General features: G+C 40.9%; 1 protein-coding gene across 1 annotated transcript in view; it reads left to right on the top strand.

Moving 5' to 3' along the window:
- LOC102837352 (zinc finger protein 507-like) overlaps positions 1-13152 on the top strand; it is a 51998-nt gene that overhangs the window by 12099 nt on the left and 26747 nt on the right. The window contains exon 3 of the mRNA XM_006867304.1: positions 12234-12351. Within this exon, the coding sequence (XP_006867366.1) occupies positions 12234-12351 (118 nt within the window). The remainder of the gene's footprint in view (positions 1-12233; positions 12352-13152) is intronic.

Below are 13152 nucleotides of genomic sequence, written 5' to 3' on the forward strand. Positions count from 1 at the left end.
CAGAGTTTTCTTCCAGATTATCCAAAGTTAGGATTTATGGTGTGGCACTGGGGGATCAGTACTGGAGTGCAAACCATAGGGTCAGCAGTTCAAACCCACCAGCTGTTCCTCGGAAACCCTATACAGGGTGGCTATGAGTCGGAACCATCTCCATGGCACTTAACAACAGAGATAGCGTCTAGCTAGTAGCAAGCAGGCCATTAGAAATAAAACAGAGTGTGAGTCTGTGATTTGCTGCCATGGCATGAAATTCTGACACAGCCTTAGGCCCTTGGACAAGTACCACCTCCAAACGGACTGTAAAGACAAGTTCCAGAAGTTTCCTGGTGTTTCTGTTGGTGCTGCACTCTTGATTTCTGGGGCCTAGGTAGAGGAGGGGGGTATATATGAACTAGAAGAGCCAGTGAAGTCTCTTACATACTAAGGGAAAAATTAGCAGAACTCTTTTGGTCGGTGATAGGTTTATTTCTGTGTACGTGTTGTGTATTCTGAACACACTGCACTGTATTTCTCTGGGTCAGCCAGGGGGTCAGTGAGCAGTCACATATCTTGCCTAAGCACCTCCTGAGACATGGCACAAAGAGAGAACTGCAGATTGTTTTAGGAAGAAAACATGACACTAATTTCAAACCATTTATAGAGACGCCTGTGTTAAGCCTTAAATTGGACAAAAACGAATCATCATCTGAGGAAAGTCACATCAGCATGAGGCCATAATGGTGGTGTGACTACAGGACTGATACAGACAGTGGAGAAGAAAGGCAATGTCGCAAGATCATGATTGGCAGCTGAGGAATTTATCACTGACACAGGCGGGGTTCCAGAGGCAGGGAAAGAACCATGATTTGTGGGTTCTGGGGCTTCGGTCACCTGCCCGTGTGGTATTGTACTGTACTTTCAAACACACACTGCCTGAGAGCTAAGGTGCCACATTGCTAGCTAGTGGTCGGAAAGAATTCAAATAGAGGTTGAACTCAAAATGACCGAACTGGAGTTAGGGCTTCCAGTGTAAACTGCCATCTTCCACAAACCAAGTGCTTTAGAATTTAAGCTCTAATACATTCCTTCCTCTGGTCATGGATTTTATCCAAGATCCTTTGATCACACTTACGTTGGTGTGCTTTCTTCTGAGTGACTGTTTGGTGGCTCCTTTAGATCACTGTTTGTTTTAGGACCTCAGACACTATCTTGTTTTCATAGTTGGGCACCATCTGATTCCTTCCCCAGTCTTGACTGTAGCATCCAGTCTTCGGTGATTATCTCTTGAGGGTAAGTATAGAGCAGAGCCACATTCTAAGGCGTACTCAACTTTTATATACCCTACGCCTTGAAGTGGGAGCTCTAGTCTATTCACTGTTGTTGTTGCATAGCCTAGCCACAGAATATCTGTCTATATATATCGTTCATTTCATGGATACCCAGTTAGCTTCTTGAGACATTACATTAGAAGTAACCTTCATACATTTGATAAATCTAATAATAGTTACAAAGAGTATCTAAGTGCCGATTCTGTTCCGAATTAAAATGGCCCTATTGTGGTGCTGTGGGCTAATGCGTCAGACTGCAAAGTTGTTTGAACTGCAAAGTCGGTGGTTCAAACTCACCAGCTGCTCCTTGGAAACCCTATACAGGGTCGCTATGGGTCACAATCAACTCGACGGCACTTAACAACAACTACATATAGTTTTTAGGAGCGACTGGTGGGTTTGAACCACCAACCTTGTCGTTAGTAATGTTTAGCCGATAGTGCTACTCCAGGACTAAGAAAATATGTGAAGTGCCGTCAAGTTGGTTCCAAGTCATGGGGTTTCTGAGGAGCAGCTGGTAAGTTTAAACCGTTGACCTTGCAGTTTGTACAGACCTTTCGGTCCAGTGCTTATCCTACAGTTCTGTATAGGACTGCAAGAAAAATTAAAAAGGGTTTTTGTTGTTAAAACGCATGAAAAATTTTTAATTATACCAATTAATACAGTGATAGAACAAAGCTGCTTCATAAACAATGAGAGTTAGGCACAAAGCAAGAATTTCAGTATCATTCATTCACTAAGGCAAAGCTGTTAGTCTACAGAACCTAAAGGCATGAAAGTCAAAAGCAATGAATATGAAAAACAGTGCCTATATCAATAGTTTGATGGACCTTTTAATCAGTCAGTAAACCCAAGTTTACAACGTAAGGCAACCTGAAAAAGAAGTCCACGATGGGTAAGCTGTCCTGCTTCTGCGCAGAGGTCGTTTCCGTTTCAAGTCCAGTGAGTGCTTCAGTTCCTTGTATTGGTGGTGGTTAGGTGTATTGAGTGTGTTCCAACTCATAGCTACCCTGTGTACGACAGAACAAAGCAACGCCCAGTCTTGCACCAGCCTCACAATTGTTCCTGTGTTTGAGCCCATGACTGCAACCTCTGTGTCAGTGCGTCTCTACTTGAACAACCATGATGTCCATTTCCTGGGACTGGCCCCTCCTGATGACATGCTCAAGGTTCCAAGGAAGAGCTTCACTCATTTTAGTTAGGCTCAGTGTTCAGAGTTTTGGGAGAGGTGCTCTCACCTATTTTCCCCTCCTCAGATTTTTGGTTTCCTTAGAAATTATTTGATCACCATCATAGTCGGTTCAAACCGACCTTAGGGTCTAGTGCTTATCCTACAATGCCACACCAGGACTCCAAACATTGTCTTGGAAACCAGCAAAATGATGATGGATTTGCCCTAAACCTAATGACCTGTCTGATTTTTGTGTGTGTGTTTTTTTTAATGTTTCATTAAACTGGTTGAATTCTTTAAAGAGCACAATCGTCAGAGCAAAATAATCTTCCTGCTTTCTCTGTACCATTGTCCGATTCAAAATGTCTAGTTTTTCCCAAAAGTTTAAAAGGACTTCTGGGGGCAGTGGCAAAGGCAACTTTTCATGAAAGCCAGAATTTAGAACAGACATTGAAGGCCATGTGTCTGAACCTGTATAACCAAGACCCTGTTTTTCTGTATAAAGAAAAACAAGCATCGTGAAGTTCTTGTTTATACATGAGCAGCATCGGTAGCAACCACATTCTTTAAAATCTTAGGTTGTAATGATTGTTGTTATGTGCTGTCCTGTCACTTCCGGCTCATAGCACTCCCACGTACAGCAAAACCAAACAGGAAATGCTTGAGCCCATTACCATTGCCACTGTGTCTGTCTGTCTCATTGGGGGTCTTCCTCTTTGCTGTCCGTCAGTTTACCAAGTATGATATCCTTCTCCAGGGACTGACCCCTTTTGATAACATGAGAGAAGTCTTTGCATCCTGGCTTCTGAGGAGCATTCTGGCTATACTTCTTCCAACACAGATTTCTTAGTCCTGGCAGTCCATGGTACTTTTAGTATTCTCATCCAATACCATAATTCAGATGCATCACTTCTTCTATGGTCTTCTTTATCCATTGTCCAGCTTGTACATGCATATGAGATTATTAAAAATACCATGCCTTGGGTAAGCTCACTTTAGTTCTCAAACACTTCAAAGAGGTCTTGTGCAGCAGATTTGATTAATTTAATACGTCATTTGATTTCTTGACTGCTTCTTCCATGAGTGTTGATGGTGTAGCCAAGAAAATTCTTTTCACCATTTATCATGATGTTATCTACTCATCCAGTTGTGAGGATTTTTGTTTTCTTTACCGTGAAGTGCAGCCCATACTGAAGGCTGGGTGGGCTTTGATTTTCACCAGTATTTTAAGTCCTCTTCACTTTCAGCAAGTAAGGATGTGTCATCTGCATATCGCAGGTTGTTTATGAGTTTTCCTCTAATTCTGATGCCACGTTCTTTTTCATATAACCCAGCTTCTTAGATTATTTGCTCAGCATACAGATTAAATAAGTATGGTGAAAGAATACTCTAACACACACCTTTGCAGATTATAATCATCTCCTTGTGTTCTAACAACAGCCTCTTGGTCTATGTACAGGTTCCTCATGAGCACAATCAAGTATTCTGGAATACCCATTCTTCATAATGTTATCCTTAAGTTTATCATAATCCACATAGTTGAAAGTGTTTACGTGGTAAAGATAAACATCTCTTTGGTATTCTCTTCTTTCAACCAAGACCCATCTGATGTCAACAGTGATACCCCTCATTCCATTTTCTCTTTTGAATCTGGTCTAAGTTTCTGGCACCTCTCTGTCAATGTACATTTCATTATAACATAAGGAGACTTTGTCTTCCTGAGCTGCCCTTTGAAATTGTCTCTTTTACCTCCTCATTTCTTCCATTCACTTTAGCATCTCTACATTGGAAAGCAAGTTTCAGAGTCTCTTCTGATGTCAATTTTGCACTTTTAGTTCTTTCTTGTCTTTCTAATGATTTTGCTTTCTTCCTGTGTGATATTCTTAATGTCATCCCACAATTCTTGTCCTTAGTCATTTGTGTCTTAATACACCAAGTCTGTTCTCTAAATGCAGGTGGAATATGTTCAAGGTCCTGTTTTGGGTCTGGTGGACTTGTTTTAATTTTCCTTAGCTTTAGCTTGAACTTGCATATGTGCAATTGATGGTTTATCCTGTAGTCAGTCCCTGGCTCAGAAGGCAGCACCTCCCCACCCCAGTAGTATCTTGAGTGCCTTCCAACCTGAGGGCCTCATCTTCTGGCACTCTGCCTGACAGTGTTCCGATGGTATTCCTAACGTGTTCAGTGGCTAAACATTCAGAAGTAGTTCACCTCTGCTTTTCCCAGTCTGTCTTAGAGAAATGGTGGTTGTAATAATTACAGCAACATTAATCTATATTTGGAGACTTGGCAAGAAATCTTACTGTCCTACTTTGTAAATACATAGCTTCAACTTCAAACACTTCTCTGCTCACAAGTATTTATGATTTTGCTAAGTTTAGCAACAAAATTTTTTAATCTGTGTCTAATATCTAAACCCATTAGTGAGATAATTATGGCGAATAGAGAAACAGTGCTTCTTATTCCAAAGAATAGAACCTTAAAACACTAAATCTGTTGTCCTGATGTGCCATCAAATCAGTTCCAACTCTAAGCAACCCTATGTACACAGAATGATACAATGCCCAATCCTGCACTGTCCTCCCAATCCTGCACCGTCCCCACGGCCCTGCACCGCCATCACAGTCCTCTTCACAGTCCTCCGTTTGGGCCCATGGTTGCAGTCTCCACCAGTCCATTTCATCAAGGGGCTGCCTCTTTTTTGCTCTCTCTCCACCAAGGATGATGCCCTCCTTCAGGGAGACATCACTTCTGATTATGTGACCAAAGTACCTAACATGAAGTGCCGCCATCTACCCTTCTAAGAAGCATTGTAGCGGTACTCCTTCCAAGACAGACTTATTAATTATTTTGACAGTCCGTGTTTGAGCCCATTGTTTCATGCCATTGAACTGTTTCCACCTCATGTTGTTGTTGTTGTTATGTGCCATGGCGTTGGTTCTGACCCATAGTAACCCTGTAGGGGGTTTCCAAGGCTGTAAATCTTTACGGGAACAGAAAGCCTCATATTTCTCCCACAGAACAGCTGGCAGTTTCGAACTGCTGACCTTAAGGTTCGCAGCCCAATTCGTAACCACTAAGCTACCACAGCTCCTTTTCCAACTCACAGTAGCCCTGTTTGGGGTTTGAGCTGCCGATCTTATAGTTGTATATTCAGTTTTCTTCAGCACCCTAATTCAAATGCTTCAGTTCTCTGTTCTTTCTTACCTTGGCCTACCTTTGAAATGCCTGTGAGGCGATTGAAAATACGGCTTATGTCAGAAATAACTTCGTCATCAAAGTGACATCTTTGCTTCTTATCACATGAAAGAGGTCTTGGGCAGCAGAGTTGTCAAATGCAGTATGTCATTTGTTATTTTCACTGCTGCTTCCATGAGCATTGATTATGGATCCAGGTAAATGAAATTGTTGACAACTTCAATCTTATCTCCATTTATCATGATGTTGTGTATTGGTTTAGTTCTGAGAATTTTTGTTTATTTGTTTACTTTGAGTTGTAATTCATTCTGAAGCCTGGGATCTTTGATCTTCGTCAGTAAGTACTTCATGTTTTCTTCATTTTCAATAAGCAAGGCTGCTTCATCTGCATATCACAAGTTGTTAATGAGCCTCCCTCTAATCCTGATGCCATGCTCTTCATATAGGCCAGTTTCTCAGATTATTTGCTCAACATACACACTTGTTCAGTATGGTAAAAGTATACAACCCTGACACAGAACATTCTTCATAATGTTATCCGCAGTTTGTTATGATCCACATAATCAAATGCCTTTGCATAGTCAAAACACAAGTAGATATCTTTATGGAGTCCTGGTTTAGCACTGTGTAGGATAAGCATTGGTAGCATAGTGGTTACGAATCGGGCTGCGAACCGCAAGGTCAGCAGTTCAAGACTACCAGCTGCTCCGCGGGAGAAAGATGAGGCTTTCTGCTCCCATAAAGATTTACAGCCTCGGAAACCCTGTACAGGGTCGCTATGGGTCGGAACCAACTCGATGGCACTTAACAACAACAACAACAGGATAAGCATTGGGCTGCTAACTGCAAGGTTGGCCGTTCAAACTTAACAGTAACTCCTCAGAAACCCTATACAATGTCACTATGAGTTGGAACGAGCTTGATGGCGGTTAACAACAAGACATCTTTCTGGTATTCTCTGCTTTCAGTCAAGATCCACCTGAGGTCAGTATTGAGATCTCTTGTCCTGAATCCTGCTTGAAGCCCTGTTGATGTACTGCTGTAACTGTTTTTGAATTCTCTTCAGAAAAATTTTACTTACATGTGATATTAATGATGTGCTTCTATAATGTCTGCATTCTGTCGGGTCACCTTTCTTTGGAATAGACACAAATGTGGATCTCTTTCACTTGGTTAGCCAAGTAGCTGTCTTCTGAATTTCTTGGCATAGACTAGTGAGTGCCTCCAGTGCTGCATGGATTTGTTGAAATATTTTAATTGGCATTCTGTCAGTTTCCTGAAGCCAAGTATTGCGTCAGTGTCTCTAGTGCAGCCAGAACTTCTTCCTTCGGTGTCACTGTTTCTTTTTTTCTTTTTCATTGTTTCTTGATCATATGCTACCTCCTGAAATTGTTAAACATGAACCAATTATTTTGGATTCCGTGACTCTTTGTATTCTTTCTGTCTTCTTTTGCTGCTTCCTGCATCATTCAGTATTTTGCTAATAAAATCCTTCAGTAATGCAAGTCAGGCCTTGAATTTTTTTTTTTTTTTTTTTTCCAGTTCTTTCAGTTTGAGAAATGCGCATGTTTTCCCCTTTTGATTTTCTAACTCCAGGTCTGTGAATTTCATGACTACTGTTGTTGAGTGCCCTCAAATAGGCTCCAACTCATGGCAACCTTGTATAGGGTTTCCGAGGAGCAGCTGGTGAGTTTGAACTGCCAGCCTTGTGGTTCAAACCGATCTTGCGGTCCAATGCTTTATCCTACAGCACCACACCCCAAGGCTGTTTTCCTGCCCCTAGAAATATGAGGCTTTGTGGTCCTAAGAACATTTAAAGCTTTGGAAACAGGGTCACTATGAGTCAGAAGCAAGTCTTAACAGCAAGGCTTATACTATACCCCTGGAAGTACTAGTTTCACATTAAAAATCAGCTTTTTTCCTTAAATGAAATATACTCTGTATGATCTAATTAAAGCTACTTGGAAAGATTTTTCATTCAAGGTTATAAACACAAAAACCTTTGTCAAAATATATTTATCTAGTTAATTCTTTATATTATCAAAACTATTTAATTCAAAAGCCCCTAGTTTGTCATTAAACTAAATTATGTTGAATTCCTTGAATAAAATACATATTATTTAATAATACCATCGGGAGATAAAATTACATTTTCTTAACTTTTTTAAGTCCTTCTTTTGCCATTCAAAATCATTTTTCCCGCAGTGCACATTTTCCAATGAATCGACTAATTTATAGGACAGTTACATGTAGCAGCTTTATTTTCACCTTAAGCTTAGAGCAACCTCATGGATGGAAAAAGGAAATCTGGATTGTTCTCTCAAGATTAAAATGAAAAACCATAATGCCAAATCTCATCCACTGCCCGAGGTAGGTGATGCATCACAGATTTTGTCCAAGTGGACACCATCTTGGGTGAGGATCCCATTCTCAAGTCAGCTGAAGAATAACAAAGGCCTCTGCCTACGTTTTCCCAGAAACTTTTCTGTTTTGCAAGACAGTACAACCTAAAACATGGCCACGTACATACAAGAAGTTACATATTTTCAAGCTGTTTGAGTTAAGTTAACCTATCTTAAAATTATCAAAGGGCTTCCTCATATTCTTCTGAGAACACATGCCTCAGATATGGACACTGCATTTCGAAAGACTTTCTGGCAATCACATCTCAGCATCTACTGCATGAGTAGAGGTTCCCCTAATCTTTAAAGATGATGTTTTCCATCTTACCAAAGACCAGCATGTGTTTCAAAGTTTCTGCATAGCAGGCCAGGAACTACCTGTTCCCCTTGTAAAACTCACAAAACAGCCTGGGAACTTTTTCCCATTTCCCTTGGGAATTTCTGGAAGGTTTGGTGACTTCACCAAACATACTCAAGAAGTCAGATGGCAACACTTTGCAACAGTGAAGCAGTATATTTGGTTTCTCAGAAATTTGGTCAAAAGACTGATTTTCCTTTTAGCACCCCCTCATGAGTGTGGGGACAAGTCTAGACAAAAATGGAAATTTGGATAAATTTCTTCAGAGAGCAGGCCAGTGTTTGCAAACAGGACAGATGAAAACAAAAAACTCCTTAACATGACATTAAACAAGTTTTTCAGAGAAAAGAAAAGGCACAAGTGCACATTTATTTTCTCAAAAAGTGAGCACAAGAATTTTAAATTGTTGATGTTGTTAAGTACTGTTGAGTCAGTTCTGCCCCATAGCAACCCTAATAGGGTTTCCGAAGAGTGGCTGGTGAGTTTGAACCACTAACCTTGTGGTTCAAACTGACTGCAATCCAGCGCATTAACCGACAGTGCCGCACCAGGCCTCCAAAGTTAGTACTAATATATATTCAGTCAGGACTCCTGATGTGACGTTAGGGGTTAATTCTCTGTACTGCTAAATCGGTTTGATCTGCAAGGTCGGCAGTTAAAGCTCACCAGCTGCTCCTCAGAAACCCTATACAATTGCTGTGGGTCAGAACTGACTCAACAGCACTTAACAACAGCAACAATATTTAGTTAAGAACATAAACCCAAAACCAATGCCCTGCTAGTGGTGGTGGTTATATGCCATGGAGTCGGTTACGACCCTGTACAGGGTTTTCAAGGCTGTAAATCTTTACGGGAGCAGAAAGCCTCATCTTTCTCCTGCAGAACAGCTGGTAGTCTTGAACTGCTGACCTTAAGGTTCGCAACCCGATTTGTAACCACTATGCTACCAGAGCTCCTTCTAAGTGGGAAAAAATCCAGGCTTACTTACCAAGACAGTTAAGAATTAGAATGAAACCTCGGTGTCTGAGGGTCAAATAAAATTCCTAGTGGAGAGTTGATCTGATATTCTAATCAACTAACTGCACAGAGGATTTCCTAATTAGCCACATTCATTTTTCTAGACTTTTTCATGAGACTGCCAAGCAGATAGGTACAAACAAGTGGCTGAGCCTGTGCTTTAATAAATATCTGATAGGACTCATAGCCCTGAGATACGGTGTCTGTCAGTTTCAGAGAAATTTGAGTTTGCTCCAAGTTTAAGTTCAGTAAAATTCTGATGGGGAAGTTCCTAGATTTTGGACAGTGTGTTGCTTAAATCATGAGAGCCTGGAGTTGTACTGGCTTATCCTGACATGTGAGTTCTCAGCCATCATTTTTTATAGGCAACTACCCAACAGACTTTTCTTGTCCATGCTCTTTGTTCTGTGGCTTATGAAACTCAAGATGCCACAGACTCAAAAATGTTTAGTACTGTAATTTACACAGGATCTTGTGCTGAAGGGAATCTAACCAGCAGAGAACCAAACAACCCTTGTAAGAGAGAATTAGTACCCCACCCCACTGCCCCCAGTGGAAGTAAAGGAGGCTCTTGGGGAAGGTAGAAACAGCAAAGGAAAACTGGAAAGGCCAGAGGTCAGCAATGGAGTTCCTCCTGAAATTTACAAATTTGTTGATACAAAGACTCCTGTAGGTGCTAAAAAAAAAAAAAAACAATCTTGAGACATGTGAGGGCTGTGTTTTATAATCCAGTTTCCATTTTCCTCAAGTTCAACTGCTATTTTCCCTTGATTCCTTTAAAGATCATCAACGGCATTTCTAACAGTACCTGGGTATAACTATTGCTGGTAAAGAGGAAAAACTGAAGAGTTCTCAGATGGAAAAAAAAAAAAAAAAAAGCCCCCACACACTTCAGCTTGATAAAGGATCTCATAAGAGCTACACCGAAATACAGGGCTCAGAATCCAAGAGTGCTTGGTGTGGATTCACAACGGTCAAGGGACTACAGTGGGCAAAGTATTCCCCTTCTTTGGTGCCAGTTCTGTTCTGGACCTGTGGGGCTCCTGCTGGAATGGAAAGATAACTGTGGATCCTGCTGATTACGCCAAATTGCTCTAGGGAGGAAATGGCCCCAAATTCAGACCTATTTTGTAGAGACCGTTTTTTTAAGCCTTACACATTAGCATGGGCCTATAAGGGTGTCCAAAGAGTTCACAAAGTTAGAGACAATGGGCAACAAAAGAAATCATCACAAGAGTGATGGCAGATTAGTGTGTCTGTTGCAGAAAGGATGAGAAAGCATGGAAAAGACCATGTTGAGAAGCATACACAATTGCAGGTTGTTAGCAAGGCTTTCAGGACTGATTCTGGGGCTGTGACCACTTGCCCACATGGTGGTTTGGATGTGATTCATGACCAGGTGGCTCGAAGTCATACCTGCCAGCACCCCAAACTTTAGATGGCATGCAGCTGTAAATCATTCATGTCCTGCTCAGGCAAGTTCCCTGAGGGCTAGACCAGCACATTGCTGTTTAATGGTCAGAAAGCACTCAAGTAGAGGCTGAACACAAAATGACTCAAATTGCAATTAAGGCTTCCTTTGTAAACCACAGCCTTACAGAAACCAAGTACTTGATGTTTTTTAATTGTGAATTGAGTAATGGTTTACATGAGAGAACCATCCGTTTTACACCATCATTTCATTGCAATGATTACAATCTCCATGCATCATCATTCAACAGTATTTGCTTCTATTCTAAGTTTTTGTTGTTGTTTTTTGGGGAGATGTACACAGAAACACTCAAGAATATATAATAATATAAACAACAACCAAAGGGCATATTCTCAAGCCTGCCTCCTGGCTGCCAGCACTCAGTCTTTCTCTTTCCATGAGTCTAGAGTCCTCAGTTGCTCTCTGCCCATGTTATCATCTCTGCCTCCATCTCTGGTATCTCTGCTTCTCTGAATAGGGTCCCACATTCTGCTCATGCTCTTCTTCCTTGATGGTCCCTAAGTTCCTCTGTTCCTGGACTGTAAGATTAACTACGCCCACCTTTTTATTTCAAAACTTCTACCTTTACAGTTGTGACAGTCAAACCAAGTATTTTGAATTTAAGCTTTAACATAGTTTTGATGAGACTGTGGTTTCTATAGTGTCTTTCATTCTATATACTGTCAAATATGTCAATGTTATAGGAGATTTTATTTTAAAATACTGGTAATCTTCCAGAAGAACAAACAACTCTATCTTGGAAGAAGTACAGCCAAAATGCTTAGATGCAAAGATGGCAAGATGTCATCTTAAATACTTTGGACATGTTATCAGGAGGGACCAGCCTTTGAAGAAGGGCATCAAGCTTAGTAAAATAGAGGGTCTTTGGAAAAAAGAAGCCCCTCAATAGGCTAGATTGTCTGCAACAGCGAGCTCAAACAGAGCAATTGTGAGTATGGCACAGGACTGAGCAGTGTTTAGTTCTCTTGTACGAAGAGTTGCTATGAGTCAGAATCGACTTGATGGCACGTAATAGTCACAGCTATGTGTTTGAGATACTAGGCCATGAAAGCAGTTATATTCTCTATATACCTCCTGGTGTGGCACTGTGGGTTATTGCGCTGGACTGCATAGTTGGTTTGAACCTCGGGGTCGGTGGTTCAAGCTTACCAGCCACTCCTCAGAAACTCTATACGGGTCGCTGTGGGTTGGAACCGACTGGACAGCACTTAACAACAACTTACAGCCACCTAATAATTGGGCAGGGGTATTTATTGAAAATTACATTTAATTGCTCTCAATTTTTCAGAGTCAACTGAGGAATCATGAGAGAGAGCAACACAGTCTTCCAGATACCTTGTCAGTAGCAACTTCTAATGAGCCAAGCCTTTCCAATGATCCAACAGAAGGAAAATGTGTTCAGGAAGGTATCAGTGCATCTTCTGTTTCTTTCTTTTTTTTTTTATTTAATTGCAGGCTGTACTGACTGGCATATGAAGTTAAAAATGCCCTAAATTGCTAAGGTGGGTTATTTTCAGAATTACAGCTATTTTTATACTATGGGTATCAGTGCGTCTTATCCCAGTTCCTGAGCAAATCCCAAGTATTAAATCAAGTAACTATGACTAGATCCCTGGTAATCAGTATACTGGGTTAGTAAGTGCTCACTTTCAGGTATGTCGGGTAGATACTGCAGTTGAACAGTCTCTTAAGAGGCAAACTACAACATAACTGCTTAGAAGGTAGCTTAACGAGGAAGCCAGAACCGCTGCAGCGTAGAAAGAAAGCTTCCTCTCCCTCCCTGAATACCAGGTGACCTGTTAAATACAGTGCTTTTGCAGATGGTAGGCCCCCACTTCAAATACTTATTCCTGTGTGTCATCTTTAGATCCTATTGTAATCCTACCCTAGTATGACTACCAGATTTCATTTGCATTATTTAAATCACAGACGCATAAGATTTTTTTATTTACTAGTTACATACCAGTTAGTGAGTTTCTGGTAATAGGAATATCAGAAGGAAAAGTTTTCATTAGTGTTCCCTGAAAAGGCAGGTGCCATATCTGAAGCATTAGGGATAAAGCATAATCGCTGTGCTTTCTTATATCAGCTCACTGAAATTGACATACTTTACATGTCTCAATTGCAGTACATAGTGTTTATAGGAAATAAAACATATTGGGGTGACTTTCCTATTTAGATTTCCTTAGAATTAGTTAGAAATGACT

This window comes from Chrysochloris asiatica, unplaced genomic scaffold (assembly GCF_000296735.1).
Source record: "Chrysochloris asiatica unplaced genomic scaffold, ChrAsi1.0 scaffold00104, whole genome shotgun sequence".
In the NCBI taxonomy this organism is placed as follows: domain Eukaryota; kingdom Metazoa; phylum Chordata; class Mammalia; order Afrosoricida; family Chrysochloridae; genus Chrysochloris; species Chrysochloris asiatica.